The sequence below is a fragment of the Pagrus pagrus genome (assembly GCF_965226575.1).
Source record: "Pagrus pagrus genome assembly, chromosome: 3".
Classification (NCBI taxonomy): Eukaryota; Metazoa; Chordata; class Actinopteri; order Spariformes; family Sparidae; genus Pagrus; species Pagrus pagrus.
The window spans coordinates 21,084,929-21,106,201 of NC_140187.1; the positions used below are offsets into that span (position 1 = coordinate 21,084,929).

Below are 21,273 nucleotides of genomic sequence, written 5' to 3' on the forward strand. Positions count from 1 at the left end.
TTTCATTTTTTAGTGCATTACAACATTTGGAACTACTGTCACAACTTCCTGGGGATAAAGGGAAGTGATTTCAAAATAATAGAACAACCTAATAGTAAGTCTTGCATTTATAGAAAAAAGTACCTTTTGATGGGTGAAAAACATCGCATATCCCGATGTGGATATTTTCTGCCGCGGTTGTTTGCAGAGAAGCAATTTCGCAAGAAAACCAAGTACAGATTATCGCAATTACACATTTTAATTTGAAAATCAGGAGCCAGCTGTTAAGTTTTCTTTCCGGGTCCACCACTGTCACTTCCGTGTTGTTAGCACGACAGGCGACTACAAGGCCCAGTCCATTACCAGTGGAGTATTCAATAAATAAAGAGACCAAAAGGATTAATACAACACACAGGAGTCTTTCTAATCCAGTCCTCAGGTCTGTATCAACTGTCTTTGTGTTTTGTAGAAACTGTTCACCTGCTGCTCCGAAAGAAAACAGCCATGCTAACAAGCTGTAACTTGTTCTAACGTTACCGAGAAAGAGACTTCAGAGTTGTTTCCACCCACAGTTTAATGTCTGTGTTAACTTGCCATTTATTTTCATTTTAATTGAACGTCACAGCGGCCTGGTTGTAGTTTAGTCACCCACGATACAATGCTAACACGCTAGAACTGGCTAATGTTAGCTAACCGTTGAGTGTCTGTTGGTGAACAACTAGCTGCTAGCCGGGCTAGCTTGGTCTGTAAATGCAGCGTACGTGACACAGCCACGGCGAGAGACGTGTAGTGGTAATTAACTGGCTCGATATTCAACACAAGCGGATGTTTTTATACAGAGGTTTATGCTTGTTCTAACCCATATCTTTATGTGATTAATGACAGCCTTTCTGTTGTTTTTACCTCCTTTTTTCTTCATATCCCTCCTATAAACAGTCATTTTGGTACAGAAATGTCAATCTAGAGTTAGAGACAGTGTCTCACTACATAGATTGTGTGGAGAACATTAACACGTGATCAGTCAGTATGTATCTTGACCATAATTTACAATAAAATCGAGACTATAGGATCCACATCAAGATTGTTGTTCGTATTATGTTTGTGCAATTATTGCCCAGATATAATGTGATCAGGCTTTTTAAACTCCTTTATAAGTAAGTAAGTATCAGTCTGGCTATAATTCTTGTTTTCCAATGTTTCTAAATTTAACTTTTCAGCTGTATTTAAAGTCAGACTTGATATAGAATTGACTAAAAGGGACATGACTGTATTGGTTTCTGTTCCTGGACTATTGACAATGATCAGTAGTTGTTGACTCTGTAGGAGGAAGGCAAATAAAAGCTGTTTCAACCCCTTAAACTAATCACATGTTCTTTACAAACCCAAAACCTGTTTTGAGCGTCACGCAATAATTTAAAGGTAATAGAGGTTGTTACATTTTACTGTCTTTCATAGAGCTCCAGTGCTTAATTTACCGGATGCAACACCAAAATGTAATGCTCCTTTTGATTTAAGCCTTCCATCTGTAAAGATGAGGAGTCGGCTGTTTTGAAACTACCTCACAGAAAAGTGGCTGGCTCTCTCTATTGTTACTGATATAGCTATAATGCTACAGTTATTGTTAGTGCTGCACAATTAATTGCAATATTATCAAAATTGCAACATGGCCAGCTGCAATATCCAAATCACAAGAAGCTGCAATTTTTTGATAAAAGTAAAATGTGTGACAAAACAGCATCATGATGTGAAGTGCTGTAGTTCTGCAGAGATGCCCTGGTCTACAAATTTTGTTCTCCAGATGTAAGAAAACATGTTTTTTTATCCAGACTGAACAAATGTCACATCATGATTTTTCGGGGAAATGAAAATTGTGATGCAAAAACGATCATTTCCTCTCATTGTGAATCAAATCGCAATTACAATTTATGCCAAAAGAAGCACAATATGATATTTTGTTTTACCCTGTCAGTGCATCCCTGTGTCTGTGTAATAAAGCTGTTGGGCTACATTTCAAAACTCAATACATGATATATATTAATATGTATGATGTAACTTTCTGTGTTTCAGATTTTGTGATCACACGCAGGTCACACTGGAAGGGCCAGCTGTTAACAGTCGGGGCCAGCTGTTAACATCCTTTGGGCCTGTACGTGTAACATCAGTCCACCATGGCCAGTAACTTCCGCAGCTACATCTGGGACCCGGTCCTCATTGTGAGTCAGATTGTGTTGATGCAGTGCATCTACTACAGCTTCTTGGGCCTGTGGATGGCTGGAGTGGACAGTCTGGTGCAAAGTCATCGGTCACTGGACCAGATCTTCAGCTATGAAGTAAGTTAGAAGATCTCTGTGACCATATGACCTTTTATTGTGGCACGTTTATACACTCCTGAGATGGTATTTAAATCTTTGCTCTGCTTTGGCAGGTCCTTGGTTTTGCAACCCTGCAGGGCCGGCTCTCAATGATGGCATTCATCTTGAACTCTCTTACCTGGTAAGCAATTTCTTTTTTCTCCACGCAGCAGAAAGCAGTTGAAAAACAACAGCCCAATCCCAATGTCCTTACTCACAGACTTCCAGACTTTGAAGTGCGTTCTCGGGAAGTGAAAGTTGGTTTAGGTCTGTCCTCCTGTCAAACTATCGAGTGCATGAGGGCTCTCTTGCAGAGATTTCGAGCCCTTTATGGCCACTCTCCATAAGTCTGCATTTTTGCAGACTTTGTCTGAGGGAATTACTTTGGGTTGATAATAAAGATGACAGTGCTCTTGAATATCTGAATAATTACATTATTTTATGTATTTTCCTTCACGAACAGAAATTGTCTAGATCACTGTTTTAGATCACCCTTTCTCCTTGAACTGCTTCTCTACTTAAAACATTCAGTTTATTAAAAAGCATAAACTAAAAAGCTTTTGTCACATCATCTTTTTTCTTTGAAGCCTCTCATTGAATATGTTTAGATTTATGTATATGTGTACTCCTGATATTTGTTTGTATTATTATTATATATTTTAAAATGCTAAATAAAAAGTCCCAAACCCACAAGAGTAAAGTGAAATGCTGTAAAGTGCTATACCATTCCTATTTATACCATTTCCTATTTATACCACCTCTCTTAGTCTCTCTCACTCACACTTACCAGATGACATCAGATAAGTCCATGAGGGTTAAGGGCTCAAGGCCTTATCAAGCTCGGCATCCTCGTGCCTCACACCTGCGTCTGCTTCTATTGATGATAGATCTGTAGTTCTTTACCGAAACAGACAGAAATGACTCTTACAATTGATTTGGTACATGACATAACTTGAACTTGAAAAGATTGAAAGACATCTTTTTATCCACACAAAGTTGAAATAAAAATGACCATGGCTGGTAACATAACTTTTCTGTTTCATTGTTCCTGCAGCGCCCTTGGCCTGTGGTTGTTCATCCGTCGAGGGAAACAGTGCCTTGACTTCACAGTCACCGTGCACTTCTTCCATATGATCGGCTGCTGGATCTATAACGCTCATCTTCCAGCCGCCCTGTCCTGGTGGCTCATCAATGTGGCCTGCATGGCGCTGATGGCTGTGATTGGAGAGTACTTGTGCATGCGGAGTGAGCTCAGGGCTATTCCAGTCAACAGTGGACCCAAATCTAACCTGTGAATTTTAAAATGACTCCACGCTGAAAGTCTGTGGACGGTTAACCCGCAAAGACCTGGCTCAGAGGAGGTTTTTCACTGCTTGCAGAAGAAATACAGGATGAACCTTCATCAGCCTGGATGTTGGATTATCATCCATCTCCTCTTCAAGTGATACACCAGATGGACTGATCTATTTATTCATAGCTGTCCAATAAATGTTGGATGGTATTAACTCTGTAGCATATTAAGATATATGTTTTAATGCTTACAAAAGCAGGCATCGGTTTACACATTTCTCTGAAACTAATGACTATAGATATGATTTTCTTTTCTTTGTAATTAAATTTTTTGTGTTCATTTTAAGTACATGAGCATTCCCTCATTTTTAGATTGAGAATATTTCTTCTTTTTTTTCTGTTATGTACACATTTGCACACACGGCAAACGACCCAGTGAAACAAAGCAGATACAAAGCAGGAGAAGGTCAACAACAGACATTTCTCTTCACTCTTTGTGGTTTTGATATAAGTACAAGTTGGCTTGATTGGCAAACAACCGTGACCACTAGTTACAGGATAATTTGTTTTTAAAGTTCACTGGAATTTATTTGCGATGTGCAAAGTTACCCATCACCTCTCATCTTTTTTTTGTATAGCTGCAGCTAGAAATTAAATGTTGGGCCACAGGTTCAGCATTCCAACAGGTATACTATAGTTTTCTGATATACAATAATCAATAATTATGTAAACCCAAGTGTAGAAGAGACTTTTTATGCTTTATTATCTCATCACATAATTGGTCAAAAGTATAAAGTCTGGCTTATTTTTATATTTCTGGATCAGGTTTGTACATTCAGTCTTACAATGCTCGTTTTAAGCCATTCTTGTCAAGCTTGTACAGCACTACTCGCAGCCTGGGTTGTTTGTTTCTGTCTCTTTATGTCATGATGTATTATGCAGGCGCGGTGGCCACATTGGGGACAGTTTTTGTCAGCCACCAGCTGTGTTCTGACAGCAGGATATGTCTGTGTCTCCGAGAACACTTTCACTGTTTGTGGGGACGTGATGTGAGATGTAGTGAAATGTGCAGCACTGATGGTTCCTGGAACAATTCCAGCTAATTTGACAATGGTTTTAAAACCCTGTCGAAATTAACTGCTTATTATTATCCGAGTATTACAGGCTCTGCAACACATACACTTATATCCTTTTATCCTGTGTGGTGACTGTCAGCTTTAATAGTGTGGACTATGCAGTGTCTTGTTTTGAAATCAGGTTACTAAAGTTTAGTATAAGTACATCATATCGTGCAGGAGTTCATATTAAAAAGTTGCACAATAGTCGGCCACTTTGGGAAATAGACTTATTTGTGTTCTTGCTGAGAGTGAGATGAGAAGATCAATACCACTCTCATGTCTGTCCATTAAATATGAGGCCACAGGCAGCAGGCGGCTTGCCTAGTTTAGACTGGAAACTTGGAAAAAGCTAAAACAAAATGTTACCCAGCACCTCTACAGCCCACTAATGAACACATTATATCTTGTACGATTAAAACTAAAGTATGATATGACAAGTTGTGCTTTTCCAGGGGTTATATGACCAATCGTTCTTGGCTGTGTGGGTGCTGTGACTTCCTGGAGTCGTCTTGACACCATAAAGTTGATGAGAACCAGCAGATTGTCTGGCAACTAATTCATATTTTTATTATTTTTCATTAGCGATCCATCTGCAGAGTATTTCTTGATACATTGAATAATCTAATAATTCTAGCCTTTATGCTAGGCAGAGCTAACAGGCAGCTGGTGGTATTTATTGCACTGACATGAGAGTAATATTGATCAGGCTTGGGCTAGAATGAGATATTATCTAATATTGCGATATTTGCCATCATATGCGATATCTTTCACAATGTTGAATATCGAACAGCTGTTAGGGCATCTTCTGGCTTTTATTTTGAACGTAGCGTAGCTGCATGCACGCAGCGCTTTAACATACAGACATGGAGGACTTAGTCTCTAAGAAGAATGCCGGCTGAATGCCAGCCAAGGGATGCGAATGAGGCTACATGTCGTTTTTGCCGTAAGCAGGTGGCGACGATAATAATGTCAATTGAGATATTTGGGTGGGACAATATCTTGATATAAAATTTAATCTAAGTCTCAGCAAGACAGCTAATAATATCGCCAAAATTGTCGACTATTCCTTTAAGTTATGTTCAAACTCATGTCTCCTCTCTAAGCCAGCATCACCTATTTTTTCTAGCAAAGGCTCCTTTTTCATGTGATGCCCCCTTTGTATTCTTTAAACTTAAGCTTTATAATGTATTTAAATACAGAGAAATGGAGAGATGCACCTATTCATATAATTAAATCCTCTGACCTGTTTCTAGTGCAGAAACACTCAGACGAGGTCTACATATCTATTCCGCCTCTCTGAAGATTTAAGTGCAGGCTGTTGGCACCAGCATGAGGGAATTATGCTCCAATGTAAGTACTTTTATGAATATGCTGTATAATAAAACACTACCTGTTCATATGCATTGGATAAAACGTGTAAAAGTCGGTCAGGAAGCTGTAGGTGGAAAAAATAATTGGCCATTATGCTTCAGAGAGAGGTTTTCTAATGAGGGGCACACCACAAGCGTGTGTTTGGATCTCCGCCCCGGGTCCCTGATCCCTCATTTTCTCCCACCACTGCCTCTGTGTCCAGGTGGAAAGAAGCAGATGGGCGAGCTCTAACGAGTTGAAAGATGCTGGTTCCGATCCTCATTATCAACACTTTGCTTCAGGGGCGTCTAAAAACAGAAGCTCCTGTAGTAAATGAGTCGAACAGCAGAGGACTTACCGCATCGATTAAATGCTCCCTTATTTTACCACTTTCTAGATCTCTGCTTTCTATTATTCTGCTGAAGGTGATGCACACACACACAGAAACACACTGTATGTTTTAAACATGGTGCTTTATTATTACAAACACATTACTCTGCCATATATTGCTTTATACAGTTTTGTAAATAGGGTGCTTTTCTATCAGTAAACTGAAAAATCCACATGGATGCTGAACTTGTTTTTACATTCAGGAGTTCTTTCCATGTTGAAACTGTCTTTAGGGTTATTTCCTCGTGGTCTAATAATGCTTTTATGATAACACAATCGTTTTCATGCTTTCTTCAACAGTGTACGAGGGGATTAGAGTCCTCTCTTAAGAAGTGACCGTACATATTGCTCATGCTTCGAGGACATCACGACTGTTTTTGTATTCTCACCACCAGACACACAATGGAAACGTGAAATAAATAGAAACAACTAGAACAAACATGCTAATGGAGGTAAGGATGGTGAATAATGCATCTGCATAAAGAGGACGCTGATACACTGAGGAGCTATAGCTTAAGTTCATGCACAGATCAATAGCACTGTACACTTTGTCCAAATCAACAGACTGTTCATTATTCTTGAAGCACTGTCACTAAGATTATCATGCATTTGTGATAGAAGAGTTTGGAAAACATCCAGGACCACAGAAACCATTCCATAATTGTGCAATGCCGGTTGGGACCATGAGTGTTAAAGGAAATATGCAAATGGAGACAGTTTTGGAAAAACAAAAACAAACAAAACAAATTAATGCTATTGCTCATTAATTTTTAATTTTGCTCTGAAGCTAGGTGACTATTGCAGTAACAGTCCAATGAAGGAAATCTAGCATTATTGAAAGACCATTACAATTAGCGATATCTCACGTGGTTTATGGGCTCTGGGAATGCAACGAACTGTAGCATCAAAGCTTATTTCTGTTGATGAGACTCAAGGCAGACGTCCATGGCTGCTTTTGAAGCGTTGTGGACTTTGTTTAACATCAAGCCAGAGTTATATCAATTAAAAGCATGAAACAGATAAATGGAGCACCACAGTTTGGAATCTATTTAGTTTGACATCATAATTTTGTAGTGCATTTACGGGAAGATCTTTAATTGAAATACTGTTGATACAAAAGGTACTGTATGGATATTTTATAAAAAATAAGCTTTTGCTTTGTATTACTCAAGCTATTAGTTTAATTTGGCTTCTTTAGAGATTAATTATATGTGTTTAAAGTCAAGTAAATACTGTGTAGGAGTACTAAGCCATTAAAATAAGTACATTTGGGAATTTTCATTATACTTCGAGCTGCATTATTATACAGATTCTTCTTTAAAAATCTTATCTGTGTAGTCTATCTGTGTACTGTATCATATACTGTGTTTATGCAGTACTTAGAGAACTTTAGAGCAACAGTATGTAGAAATTACTATTTTGTGCATTTTGGCGCCCCCACAGTTTCAACACCACCACTTGAAAAATAAATATGTGTAACAATATTATCAGATGTGATGTCAGTTGAGCTAACCAGCTAACAGCAGCTACAGTTAGCAGCAGTTAGCAGTTAGAGCTATCTATCATCTCTAAACCATCACAGAGAGTTGAGGCAGAGCAGTCGTAGGGAAACCAGAAAACATTATATCCATTAAATGAGATCCATTTTCACCAACATATTTGTGTGACGTGCTGTCAAGTTACGCACTTCTTCTGGGCGATCCTACCCGCCTGCCTGAGTTACATAGTGTGAATACAAGTGATAAGGGCATAGAGTGGGACTCACAGAGTCACATAATGTTGCTTTAAAGTTAAGTCCTAGAAATATCACATTATTACAAGTGAGCAAGATGAGTGAAACAAACACTGAACACTAAATCTTCAGATTTTCCTCTTGCACAAACATCAACAGGTCAGAAGTTTGAACGAGCGTCAGATGGAACCAAAGCGTCGAGCGAGGTGAATGCGTGATGATGCCGTGTCAGATGTCTGTTTTTGGTGTCTTTATAGCAGCCGTGCAACATCAGCAGCCACAGTGGGCTGAGGTGTTGAGGGGAACGGGAGGCAAAAGGTCTATACAAGTGGCTTGATTGTCACTTACACAAACATTTACTACACCTAGAAACAGATTAAAGGGGCATTTCACCTGTGAGACATCTGAACATTATTTAGTCGCGTTAAGTTAAGTTAAGTTAATGTCTGGCTTAGTCGTGCAGTTTGGTTGTTTTACCTCATGACGTATAACGATAACTGCAAGTTAAGATTCACTAAGCCATTGCTGTTATTTTTGGTGAAGTGCTCCTTTAATTGTTTTCTTGTAACATGATAGCTAATTACACCATGATGGCTTGGCTGTATTTGTACAAACTCACTGGAGATTAAACTTAGTATTTTGGTGTCTGACAGAAACTATAGCTTTTAAATTAAAGGAATAGTTTGAGTTTAAGTAGATGTGACAATCGACACCACTCTCATGTCTGTACACTGAGGCCTCATCCACACGTACACCGATATTTTTGGAAACAGAGTTTTGAAAAAAACAAATCTCTGTCCAGACTTGTGTTTACACAGTTTCAGAAATAATCTCCATCCATACAACACGCCTGAAAACGCAAATCCCATGCCCATTCACAAACACTGGGCATGCACATGCTGGTGTAAAGCAGATTGCATATCCCAGTCGGTTGCTTAGTTGTAGGAAATACAATGAACGAGGAAGGGAAATGTGACTGCTCTTCACAGAACTGTTCCAGATAACTTGTCAGCAAAACATTGTAAGCACCCGTTCTTTTTCTCTTTTCCATAATTGTATCATAAACGTCTGTGTCTCTAAATATAGTGTCACACAATAAAACATCCATTCCGTCGAAGTACAACTCAGATATCAAAATGCATACTCCCGAGTTCACGTGTCATGCTACAAACACTGATAAACTTGTGTGTCTGCGTCCCTGATTCCGCAAATCTCTCAGATGTAAACACTGAAAAACAGCGTTTATGGATATCTTCACCCTGGCCAGAGTTTTCGTAAAGCTCTGTTTTCAGTGAACTGAAACAGTTTACATGTACGAAAAGTCAAAACATAAGGAGAAAGCTTGTTGTATGAAATGCCAGTGTACGTGTGGACAACGCCCAAATAGGCCTATAAAACTTCAACCAGGAGCAAGGTGGCTTAGCTTAGCTAAAAGACAAGGAACAGGTGGAAACAGCTGGCCTAGCTCTGTCCAAAGGTAACAAAACCGGCACACCAGCACCTCTAAAACTTAAAAATCAAGACTTTTTTTTGGTGAAACTGTAAAAAACGACAAGTTGTGGTTTTGCGGAGAGTTATATGTTGAACTGGGAGCAGCCATAGGCACCCCGGGCTAAGCTAAGCTAACTGGCTGCTGGCCGTATGTTCATATTTAGCATACAGACATGAGAGTGGCATAGATCTTCTCAGCTAGCTCTCATAATGTTGAACTATTCCTTTAACCATCATGATAAAATGATTCAATGCAATACATGCTACAGGAAGTGGACAAAAAAACATGAACACCTTGCTGTCTTATATTGAAAACCAGCACTTCACAAACACTGCCTTAAAATGACTCAAGAGGCTTTTGCATTGTATTGCATTAGATCATACAGGCGTTCATGATATTTTGTCCACCCCCTGTATATTGGTAACAAAGAGCCACAGGTGTCTGACTGTAGACTGATCGCATTAGAGTCCCTTGAATACTTGGAGTGTTTGCTTTAGTTCGCCTGCACTGATGAGACGGCAAAAAGGCAATTTCCTGAACTACTCTATCAGTTTCTCAACATAAGGGAGGATCAAGCTGAAGTATTTGAGAAGATCTCAAACATTTTTCATCACAGCAAATATTGATTGGCTTGCCACAGACCTCCGTGGCTCTGTGTCAAAATTATTAGAACATTTGTCCCTCTTAAATCCTTGGCTTTAAGTGTGAGCTCAGGCGGACTGAACCCAGGGGAACTGGAGGCCCTCCTCACCTTCAACCCCACCCCTGTCTATATACAGGACCAGTCGGGCCCAGTCAGGACCAGCATGCCCATCAGTGGCAGGGTAAGAGCAGCGAGAGGAGAACTTATGCTGGGAGAGGAGCTGGGGCTGCACAGGTCGAACAGACTTCCTTGGAAGCGCATCTTCCTGGAGTCCTGCCTCAGAGTCTCCCAGATGGAGCTGACTTCCTGCTGACAGTCGGACAGCGCGGTGAGGGCACATGTGTGGAAGGCTTCCCAGTGGCTGTGGCAAACAAAGAATCATCATCAGATCAGCTCCTCATCTGCCATGTAACTCACAGTTCAGCATGCAGACATGCCCTGGCTGCCGGGGATTAATTTACTTGCCAGTAATCCATCACTCAGATGGCTACGTTGGCTAAGTCAAACTGAGCTTTAATTACCATGGCAACTGCATCAGAGAGGGAAACAATATCACAGATGATATTGCAAGTGATAGCGGTTTTTTTTTTCAGCAGGAGGCTTGTGTGTAAATCTTTGTCTTCCATATAGCGTGCCGGGGTTGTGGGGTGCGTGCAGTAACAATGACAAAAAGCGTCCCCAGAATTTCATTACTGCTGCAGCAAAGTCATAAATTATTTAGAACAATGGCTCGGTGTCTCAGCACCGTTCATTTCTCTATTCTCCCTCTGAGATTATGGCATCTGCTCTTTTTCTCTTCAGCAGTTTGCCATAAAATGCTTACCTCTTACTTTATCTTTCTGCATTGTTTCACACAAATGTAACGGAAATGCATTTAACTGCAAATGATTCTTTTTACTCAAGGCTTTTATTCCAGCGCCTGCCTTTTCTGGTTAAATTCACTCGTGCTTGGTTGAAATAAAAAACAAATTTTTAGTTGGGGATGTCCCATTGTGCACAAAAGGATGCTGCATGCTGCTCGCACACACACACACACACACACACACACACACACACACACACACACACACTTCCTCTCTCTCTCTCTCTCACACCGATGAAGTTATTATCACCTGCACACGGCCGCCACTCCCCTCTCACTGGTCACGTTCTCCTGGTAGTTGTCCATGCTCTCTCCCAGCTCCAGGACACAGTCAGAGAAGTCCTTATAAATGTTCTCACACCTCACATCTGGAGAGTCTTCTGACGCCGTCAGGGAGAGGAAGACTGCAAGACAGACACAGGTGACCAGACTTGAACCCTCCTAAACTATTTTCTTTGAATGGACGAGGTTTGAAAGACGAATCTGCGGCTCGTTCCTGACAAATGCACAAGCAAAATTATTATAATGCATTATAATTTATGTGTGAAATAGTTTCAGTCTGGTTCCTCTTTCTCAACAATCTCCCCACTCCCAGTGGCTTCAAACACGGCTTACGATCATGCAACTTTTTCCTCAAAAAACATTCATTTTTTTGTTTGATTATTAACATTTTCCTTAGTTAAAAATCGTCCAAACACAGATGTTAACCCAGAGTCCTGATCACTGCAGCCCATGCATTCCTTCCACATGGGGTGCAATGCTCTCCTCAGAGCTATTTGCAGGTTAAATGCTAAGATATCTCCACAGTACAACATTGTGCAAGAGGGTAACGCAAAAAAACAAGCACAAATAAAGCAGTAAATATGAATAAAAAAGTGGCATTTAAGAGAAAACAATCAATGTGCCGGCTTTTATTTCTAAATGTTGCATCCCCAGAAGCTTTCACACTATCACCTAAGTATAGACACCCAGCATCCACCGTCGATGGGTGTACTACAAGCTGTTGGCCACGGCACAGGTCTCATCCTAACCATCATGCAACACTGATGGAGATAAATAAAGATCACAGCAGTGGCATTTCCGATGCAGGGAGATAAAAAAAAATAAATAAAAAGAAAGAAACAGAAAAAAGAAAAGATATAAGGCAGTTTTCTCTGTCAGACCGTCCAAAGTGGCTCGCAGCCCAAATGAACCCACGGACGAGCTCGAGATATCTTACCCAAGGCAAAAGCGAGAATCCCTGCGATCTTCGTCGACATGAAAAATCCCATATCATCCCATTTCAAGCCAAGCGGAGGGCGCGGGATGCTGCCGAGGCTGTCATGGATCGGAATTAAAAAGCGGCGCTGAGTCACACGGAGCTGATTAGCTGCCCATTATTAATGTGAGTCGGTGTGTCTCAGTGATTAAGCGGCGATAAACACTTGGTGGGTGTGTATTCAGTCTTTGCTTGCTCCGGCCGACTGCTGACGTTACCTGCCCCCCGGCGCGCGCTGAGCTCATCTTCCCCCCTCAGCACCGGACAGCTCTCAGCTCCCCGAGGAGGAACCGCCGCGCAACCCTCCCGCAACCCTCACACAACACAGCCAGGACGCTGCTGCCTGTCAGCTCTTCACACTTTGTCCACTTTAATGTGAGCCCCAGTCTGTTCCTACTGTACACACGGGCCATGTGCATTACATGTATTATTTTTTCCGTACAGTATCGTTCTGTTAGCTACACCTTACTGTATGTCTTTATCTTCACTGGACTGATGTTTATTTTACGGTGCTTTGTTATTTACTGTGTGATGTTTTACTACTGAGTTGCTGCTTATTGTATTTGTTTGTCTTATGTCTTATGGTTAACAATGATCTTAGTGGTGCTTTTGTTATTCGACAGTATGATTTTTATGGTCCCTGTTTATAAAATTGATATCTTCTTCTTATATTTATTTTATTCTATGTATATTCTATTCTATTGTATTTTATTCATTGTATTTTATACACATAATCAGATATTGTTTATTATATTATATCACATACATGTATATATAATGTTCATATATATATATAATTTACATATATAAATAACACATGTAGATAGATAGATAGATAGATAGATAGATAGATAGATTTCTTGTACTTCACATATTCAAAATAAACATTTCAATCAATAAAATAAAAAAAAAATTATTAAATCTGATAATTTCCTGTTCACATCACAGTGCAATGTTTAGGTGCATGAGAAATCCTGTTTACATGTTTTAGTAATTTCCTGGGAAGAAGTATGTACTTGTACTATGTAGCAATTTGGTATAAATTATAGGGGTGCACAGAGTAAACCTGACACTGTCATTTTAGTTGGATGTGTTGAGTTTAAAAGTACGTAGACACTCATCTTATTATCACACAGGCTCAGCATAAAGAAAATAAAAAATGTTGCAAAGGAAAAATGTTAATAAGAGAGTAAAATACATTTACTTATACGGTTTGGAGGTGAAGGGAAAAATATATATTCTCATGTTTTTTAATGGCCAATTATTTATTTAACTAAATGTATTATTTATGGATGTATTCAGTTATACTAATACTAAGAGTGCAAACGACTGCAGTATAATAATCAAGAAATAGAGTTTTTTCAGTCAGAGAGAAACAAAAGGGACAAAAATCGCTTTGTTCACCCTTTTATTGTTTTAAAAAAATGCTCCACTGAGCTTCTTACAACAATAAAATCAATAAACAAACAGGTAAAATAACCCGAAGAAACCTCCAGAGAACACTGTTGTTGCTACTGCAGCTGCCATCATCCCACTGTGAAACAATATTTTAACTTTAAAAAACCTTGTGCCATATGTGACTGGATGTTAAAAGCAGAGGGGTATCAGATCTGAACATTATGTAACATTACGTCTTCGCAGGGCACAGCAAGTACAGTACAGATAAGGCACAATGGTGTTTACAGACAGAGTTAATGTATTCAGTTTCTTATGGGGGCAGTTCGTACCACAATCCCTTTCTTTTTCCATCAAAAAAAATAATGACTTATTGGTTTATCTTTGCTCACCTTTCACACACTTACATACTGATAAAAAAAAGTCCCATTAAAACTGAACTGTAGTTCAGTCCTGTCAGTTTCTAAATGGTCACACTCCGATCAGAGCAGTAGAGTCCAGGATGCTTTCTGGTCGTCAAACCAGCCGGCTGAGATCCGTACAAACATCTTAAACACATTGCTTGAGAACTGGATTCCAGAAATGTTGATCCATTTTAGATGTAACTGTGTTACTGTGGGGAGGAAATGAGCTTTAAAAGCCTGATGGAAAGTATATGATGGATGGAAACGGAGCATTTTATTGATCTGCTCCCGCTGCCCTGTTGGTTCGTTTCCGTGGAGATGCTTTGGGGGAAGCCTTGTCTGTAAGACAGGATGTAAAGATCACATATGTGTTGTTCGTTTTTAATGGAGAGTAACAGTAACATGAGCAAAAGATCACATCTCTAACGAGTCATTTCTATAAAAGTGAACATACTCATGACATTGAGAGTCTCCTGAGGGATCCAGCTGATGTCCACATCGTTCATCCCACCGGTGCCCTTCTCGATTTTCACTGGGATTCTCTTTCTCTGCAAAACAAAGGTCGGAAGACAACAACACGTCCAATTTTATTTAATTTATTTAACCATTTTATTCATGAGCCTCTTTAACAGTGGAGGAGGATGGATGACACTCCTTGTTAAAGTGCACATTATTACATTTACTGCTGTTGGCCTTACACAGGAAAATATTTTATTACATTACATTATCACATTACAACAGAGGGAACTGCTTAATCCATCTCCCAAGTATATATATAGACCAACCACACATAATCTAAACATTAAAAACAGAACAGTTGAGAGAAGACTAACACATACCGTCCTCGTCTCCAGGACTTGGTATATCCCGAAGAGCATCAGGGTCACCAGTCCAACCAGGAAAATGTACATGAACATCCTGCAGAATAAACAAAAGAAGTTCTTTAAAAGGTGTTAAATGTAAGACATGACCACCTGTCCAAGGTAGCTCCAAAAATACAAGGCGCAGCATAATCGCTAACTGCTGCTCATTGACGACTACAATCTTGTCCTACACTACTCTGTAGCTATCTATGGCTGTAGCTAGCTGCCCTATTAGCTGACTGGAGTTTGCCTGGGACATGACCACTGCAGTGAAGCAATCGCTCCCAGTTAACACTACTGGACACCGGACTGGGACTACCTCTTGAGGTAAAAAGTTGTATAACAAGACAGCCGGCTGAACCAGGGCTAGCTTTTAGACATCTCTGCGATACATACACACAGTACGCAGACGTCTTTGACATAGTGTCAAAAACGGCTGTTTCTTTACATTTTGATATGGTTAGTTACATTTTTGGATGTTCTGAACTACTCTATCCTACATATTGCTCCTTTAATCAAAAAACAGAAATCATCAAAGAGTCACTTGGTGTTTTTGTGGCTACTGGATGACTGAATACATCATTTAGATCTTAGCAATTTACTCCACGTACACGTCTGTCACAATGTATTGTCTTATTTTGTAGCCATCTATGTTCCAAGTGCTTTTTTTGTGATGTAGTTTATTTAAATATCCATAGCAACCAAGCCAGTTGAAGATGATATGGAAACATTTCTCTGACCTCTCCTAGCTTTCCTCAGATTAATTACTGATTAATGTTTGTGCAACTTCAAGAGCAGATTTTGAGCATAACGACCGGTCTAACGAAATTGGCTCCTTTGTTCCCTTAAGTGATCTGATCTGAGAGTTAAGGACGGAAAACAACATCTCCTTTGCTTGACTAATTTGCTGGTGACAGTTTCTGTGTCTTGCGCTAGCGGCACAATTCTGACAACTGATCCTTTTGTGCCAATTTCACACCTCGTTTTTACAGGTTCCTACATGTGCTGCAATCGTCTGGGGAGGCTGGTATTGTGAAGCCTTCGAGAGCTGAATGTAGCCTTCAGGGACATGGAAAATAAGTAATAGGTGGGCAAAATAATAAGATTTTACACATAATTTGGAAAGAACTGAGGTGCAGAAATTGGTTTATGCGTCCACCCACTGTCTACTGTGATTTAGTCATTTTGGTGTTTATAGCTTGCAGTCTTTTTTTCTTTTTTTTTCATTTTTGCAGTGAAATAATACAAAAAGCAAACGCCTTCTCTACAGTTATTGTTATTTCTGCAATAGGATATAAAATAAACCCAGGGGAAAGAAGCCTTACGTCTCTCCATCCAGTCCCTCTTCACGCTCTGTGATGGTGACAGTCTGGTTGTAAATGGCGGTCTGGAACACACTGCCCTGAAAAAGAAATCAAAATCTTGTAAGCAAGTACCTCAGACACTTAAAAACTTTGCTGAAGGTTTTGAGAGCTCCTCTTTACACATCACAGTGTCAATATGAGTCAGCCTTTATCACATCGTTCGTTAACAGCACAGAAACAACAGTCAAAGCTCAAAGACAAACTGCCTTTCTGAGACTTCTTCAGGTATTGATTTTCATGAATCATAAGAATTTGAGGTGGGCTGTGAAAAACCTTCCTGCAGAGCATCTCGACAGTCACCGTCTAACATCATCACACTACATCTTTTCTCTGAAAAGTTAACCTGAACAGACCTCAAGCATCAACCACCCATATTTTTCTATTAAGTCTTTTTTCTTTTTTACCTCAGCGTCCACATAGTTGAGGAGGATAACGAGACCGAATGGACGTCCTGCCATGGGCTGAGCTGGGATGAAGGAGTACTCGAAGGAGGCCTGAGCCTGAGGCTGCACCACAGTGTTCAGAGGCAAAGCTGTGAACTACAGAAAAAACAAATCATTAAAACACAGATATGAAATGGTGACACGGTTAAGGTTGCAGCAATAAACCTGTTTAACGGTATACCTTGGCATGAACATTGATGGCTTTCACGTCATGTACATTAGCTTCTTGACCATAAAGGTGTTATTAAAAAATACGACATGATATTTTGTTAAATTATAATAAGCATTTGTTTAACCAAATAAACCCTTCTGTTTTCATTCATTTTAGGGTTATTGCAAGTGATGATAATGTTAATAATTGTGTAATACTGTGACATTTTCTGCGACAGTTATCGTACCATGCAATCTCCTAATGTTCCAACCGAAGACATGGTAAAGATTTCTTGTTGTATTTATTGTGTTAAGTGAAAGGAACCACAGAAAAGCTTGGACCCGTCTGTCTTACTTTTCTTGTCTTGAGTCATTGAAGTAAAATGAAGAAATGCTTTAAAACCCAATGGTGGCATTAATATCAAATAAAAAATTAAATGAAGTGGGCTAAATGGTTGTAATTTACCACTTGAGCTTGGTATTTTACAAACCTACATCATTCAGAATTATATTTTAAGATACCATTAATAAAAACACACCCCATAAACACACAACCCTACACATACTAACCATTAACTAGTTGCTTATTTACATGCATTTCAGTAGAATCTTGCTCTTCATTAGTCATTATAAAGCAGTTATTAATAAAGTGCCGCAGGGATGATGTATTTTTGTAGGCTAACCCAGAAGTTAGCATCACCCTGGTTCACTCGTCAAAAAAGCCTATGGGATTTTGCCGATTGGATTTTGGATTATTGCAGAAAATAAGCTCTGTTGCAAACACAAAAAGCTAAACTTAGGCTATGAATGAACTACATCATGGTTGCATGACTTCAAAGTCCCCACCACTAAGCATCATACCACACTAACTTATAAACATTTAATCATCAAGTAATCAATCTATAAGTTGTTAAGTTAGAGTTAGAATAGTTTGCAGCTAAAATCCACCTGTAAAGACAGACTAGTGACTAGATGAGTCTCTGTTTGGTGCGATGACGTTTAATGTGCCCAACAACTTCTGTAGTCTCATTTAGCTACTTGTTAGCAATCGCCTTTTGAAAGACACGTTAACACTTTTTAATTCACATGTGGGGTATTTACTGGTGTATATTATGTTGTAGAACAAATCGCGTAAATCTTAAACCTGTGGTGACCACAGACCTTATCTCTAGCATTTAACTGAATATTCATTCAATAAACTTGAACGCTTTGGGATGAGAGAACTGTGCAAAAATGTGAACGGTGGCACTTATTTTGCAACTACCTGGCTATTGAGAGTTTTTTAGTGCTTACTGACAGTATGTAAGGAAGTTGTTGTTGCACATGAATAATGATCTTAACATACTTTGCTCAGTATGGGCCTTATAAGGCGGTAACACCACAGGAATAGTAATTCTCCCTTAATAGCACTTCATAAATATGGTCACATATTATGTAACAAAAAACAAAACTCCAACTGTTCACAATGTGCAAATAACATTTAATTCACAAACAAATCTATTCTAGCATAAAATATGTTTCCCACTCTAAAGTGAGGTCCTGCTCATAACTAATTCACTAGTATAACTTGTGTGGGTTAATACATGTCAAAATACTGGTGAATTAGTTATGAGCATACTTCACTTTAGAGCGTGGAACATATTCTCAGATAGAAAGACTTAATAACACTTCTGTGTTTTGTTATACAAGAAGAAAATTGATTAAAAAATAAATTAAAATTATTTTGGCTTGTATCAAACTTCAAATAAAGTCAAAAGGTGGAGAAATGTGTGTCGGTTTTTATTTCAGATTCAACTTACGTTCTGAATGTAGAACTGGAAGTCCTGAGGGTAACGGAAGGAGGCCTCCAACGACTGGACGCTGAAATCCTGACTTCCCTTGTTGGTGAAACCCACCAGGAACCTCACAATCTCATTGGCAGGAAACTCTAAAATAAAATAAAAACATAGTATAGATATAGTATGAGTGGCACACAGACTAATCAGTTCAGGAGGACATTCAGCTTTCTACAAAAACTTGACAAACGGAGCCAAACCAACCTTCTCCTGTCGTGAAGATGATGGTTGTGTCGGCATCAGCATGAGACCCCAACAGTTTATCAGCTGCGTCATCAGTGTCTTCTTCATCTCCTTCCTGAGGAGGAACATGACATGACATTGTTATTTTATCAACTGCATGTAAATCAATGGTTTGCCACACCGATGTGTGATGAAAAGATACATACCGTTGGCTGTATCTGATCTTCCTCAACAAGCACCTCTTCCTCATCGTCCTCCTCCTCATCTACGGCAGCATCTTGGTCGTCAGCAATGTCCTCAGCAGAGTCGGAGTCTGCAGAGACGTGGCCTGTGTGGGTCGGAGGGCACAAAGGTACATATGAGTTTTGATTGAAGAGAGGTTGATTGACATAATGGTGGTATTACAATAAAAGATTAAACAGTCCGGGATTTTGGTTTGTTCTACATTATTATACTAATGAATCTAGAGTTGCAAGTAGCAATTATTTTCATTGTTGATTAATCTGTTGATTATTAGTATCTTGGACTTTAAAATGTGCTATTTGTGTCAAAGGGTCTAACAGGCTCTTTAGACGGATGTATAATTTGAATTTTACACACTACTAAGACAATTCATCATTCAGTAAGTAATGAATGCAAAAAAAGACAAATCACCCAATGAATAAAAGTCATGTTGGAGCTGGATTTAGTCTTTTATTTTTTACCACTGTTGCTACTTTTTCATTGTTGCCAGGTATTTCCCTGTCTGGAGACAAACTTGACTTTTTGTTGCCAGTTTGAGAAGTGGGCCTGTAAAAGTCTCCATTTTAATGTGTGTCAGCGGGAAAAAAAAAAGTTGTAACGTACAAACACAAACACAAGTTACCATCTTATCTATGGTGACGTGTCCCAGCAGCTGGTTACTGTTTCTGCAGCCACATCGACCTTTGTTTGACCAAAACCACCTCTAAAAGCCCCAAAACTGACTTTTAACTTCACTTTTAATGGTTGAGATGGTTTTTTCAGACTTTTAACTGCCGCAGCTGGACGACGACTATCACTTTCATCCATTTCAGAGTAAATAGACACAGAGATACGAGCCTCTTCTTACTGTGCATCACACCGTGGATTAAACGTCCATACATCCAGGTCAGCGGAGCTGTGTTGAGGACTTACAGCAGCTATGTGACTGTGCCACGTCAATATGTTAGTAAGGCTGTCTAATAACTTTCAAACTTCAGCCGACGAGCAGCGACGACGTACACCTTCAAACGACGCAGGAAATGTGACTTACCGACAGATATCAGGCCACAGGGGAAGGCCAGGAGGAAAACCAGCAGCAGTTTTGATCCGAAGTTGAACATTTTGTCAGAGTTGGAGCTGAAGTTAGTAACACATCAGCGTTCAGGAGCGGAGAGGACAGCGGAGGAGCGGGGGGCGGAGTAAAGAGCTGGGCCCGCCTGTGTGGAGGAGATCTGGGAGGACCTACATTACTGTGTGTGTGTGTGTTTTTTTAAAGCTCCAGGAGGAAGTTAAGTGTGTGCATAAAACAAGAGACAACTCGCACACACATTTTTTTTTGTGCAGACGTAATGAAATGACAACAGGATGCTTTGTGAGAGTGAAAGTCTGGGCTGCTTATTTAACTTTTGCACATGCTGCTGCTTTTACTTCAATGTTCCTCTATGTTGATGAAGGTTCTCAGTCATCCAGGTCCTGGTAAATCTGTGCTGTATCGTAGGCAACTGGACTTGTGTCAGTTTGTTGAAGACGTCTCACCTCTCATCCAAGAGGCTTCTTCAGCTCTAACTGACTGGAGGGGTGTGGGAGTGTCCTTACAGAGCACTAGGCCACTTGTGGGCCGTTGACAGAACCAGCCTTCATGTGGGTTGTCTAGGTGAGCCCAGGTGTGAATGGTTGTTAAGCTGTCTGGGGAGAGAACTACAGCATTGTAGGTGGGTGATAAGTAATGTTAGGCCACCTCCTCTGATCAAAGACGGTCGTTCCAGTTTGACGTAGATGGATCCTATTTACTCCTCTTTCAAACCATCTGTCGCCCCCAAGCCCCTCGTTTCTGAGTGCAACACCACTGTCGGGAATACAAATCCAGGGTGTTTGTCAGATGTGATGTAGGTGCTGACTACAAACAAAACTCATTACGTCATAACAATGTTATGTGTTGAAAACTTGTA

The 21,273-nt window shown here is 39.8% G+C and overlaps 3 protein-coding genes across 3 annotated transcripts; 1 reads left to right on the forward strand and 2 right to left on the reverse strand.

Moving 5' to 3' along the window:
• The first annotated feature begins 292 nt into the window (after positions 1 to 292).
• On the forward strand, positions 293 to 3,966 carry sys1 (SYS1 golgi trafficking protein). Its single transcript, XM_084346456.1, has 4 exons — positions 293 to 418; positions 2,047 to 2,309; positions 2,405 to 2,472; positions 3,385 to 3,966. The coding sequence occupies exons 2-4, from the start codon at positions 2,148 to 2,150 to the stop codon at positions 3,623 to 3,625; spliced, it is 471 nt and encodes a 156-aa protein (XP_084202582.1). The 5' UTR covers positions 293 to 418; positions 2,047 to 2,147; the 3' UTR covers positions 3,626 to 3,966.
• Positions 3,967 to 6,542: 2,576 nt separating this feature from the next.
• LOC311252864 (neuritin-like) lies at positions 6,543 to 12,876 on the reverse strand. Its single transcript, XM_084346467.1, has 3 exons — positions 12,427 to 12,876; positions 11,458 to 11,611; positions 6,543 to 10,706 (listed from the first exon to the last, which is right to left on the reverse strand). Exons 1-3 carry the CDS (start codon positions 12,476 to 12,478, stop codon positions 10,472 to 10,474), a joined length of 441 nt encoding a protein of 146 aa, XP_084202593.1. The 5' UTR covers positions 12,479 to 12,876; the 3' UTR covers positions 6,543 to 10,471.
• Positions 12,877 to 13,856: 980 nt separating this feature from the next.
• LOC311252853 (translocon-associated protein subunit alpha-like) lies at positions 13,857 to 20,511 on the reverse strand. The gene is made up of 9 exons (XM_084346442.1): positions 20,376 to 20,511; positions 19,309 to 19,430; positions 19,124 to 19,217; positions 18,884 to 19,011; positions 16,896 to 17,030; positions 16,453 to 16,529; positions 15,104 to 15,182; positions 14,719 to 14,812; positions 13,857 to 14,603 (listed from the first exon to the last, which is right to left on the reverse strand). The coding sequence occupies exons 1-9, from the start codon at positions 20,443 to 20,445 to the stop codon at positions 14,539 to 14,541; spliced, it is 864 nt and encodes a 287-aa protein (XP_084202568.1). The 5' UTR covers positions 20,446 to 20,511; the 3' UTR covers positions 13,857 to 14,538.
• Positions 20,512 to 21,273: the final 762 nt, after the last annotated feature.

Bases quoted from the DNA above. Each gene is read 5' to 3' on its own strand.
- sys1 (XM_084346456.1), top strand. From the start codon at position 2,148: ATGGCCAGTAACTTCCGCAGCTACATCTGGGACCCGGTCCTCATTGTG. The intron at 2,310-2,404 runs GTAAGTTAGAAG...CTGCTTTGGCAG, and splicing joins ACCAGATCTTCAGCTATGAA to GTCCTTGGTTTTGCAACCCT. The intron at 2,473-3,384 runs GTAAGCAATTTC...TTGTTCCTGCAG, and splicing joins ATCTTGAACTCTCTTACCTG to CGCCCTTGGCCTGTGGTTGT.
- LOC311252864 (XM_084346467.1), bottom strand. From the start codon at position 12,478: ATGGGATTTTTCATGTCGACGAAGATCGCAGGGATTCTCGCTTTTGCC. The intron at 11,612-12,426 runs GTAAGATATCTC...TCTGTCTTGCAG, and splicing joins GATTCTCGCTTTTGCCTTGG to TCTTCCTCTCCCTGACGGCG. The intron at 10,707-11,457 runs GTGATAATAACT...TGTTTGCCACAG, and splicing joins GGAGTGGCGGCCGTGTGCAG to CCACTGGGAAGCCTTCCACA.
- LOC311252853 (XM_084346442.1), bottom strand. From the start codon at position 20,445: ATGTTCAACTTCGGATCAAAACTGCTGCTGGTTTTCCTCCTGGCCTTC. The intron at 17,031-18,883 runs GTAAGTTGAATC...TTTTTTCTGTAG, and splicing joins TCCAGTTCTACATTCAGAAC to TTCACAGCTTTGCCTCTGAA. The intron at 16,530-16,895 runs GTAAAAAAGAAA...TTTCTTTTTCAG, and splicing joins TCAACTATGTGGACGCTGAG to GGCAGTGTGTTCCAGACCGC.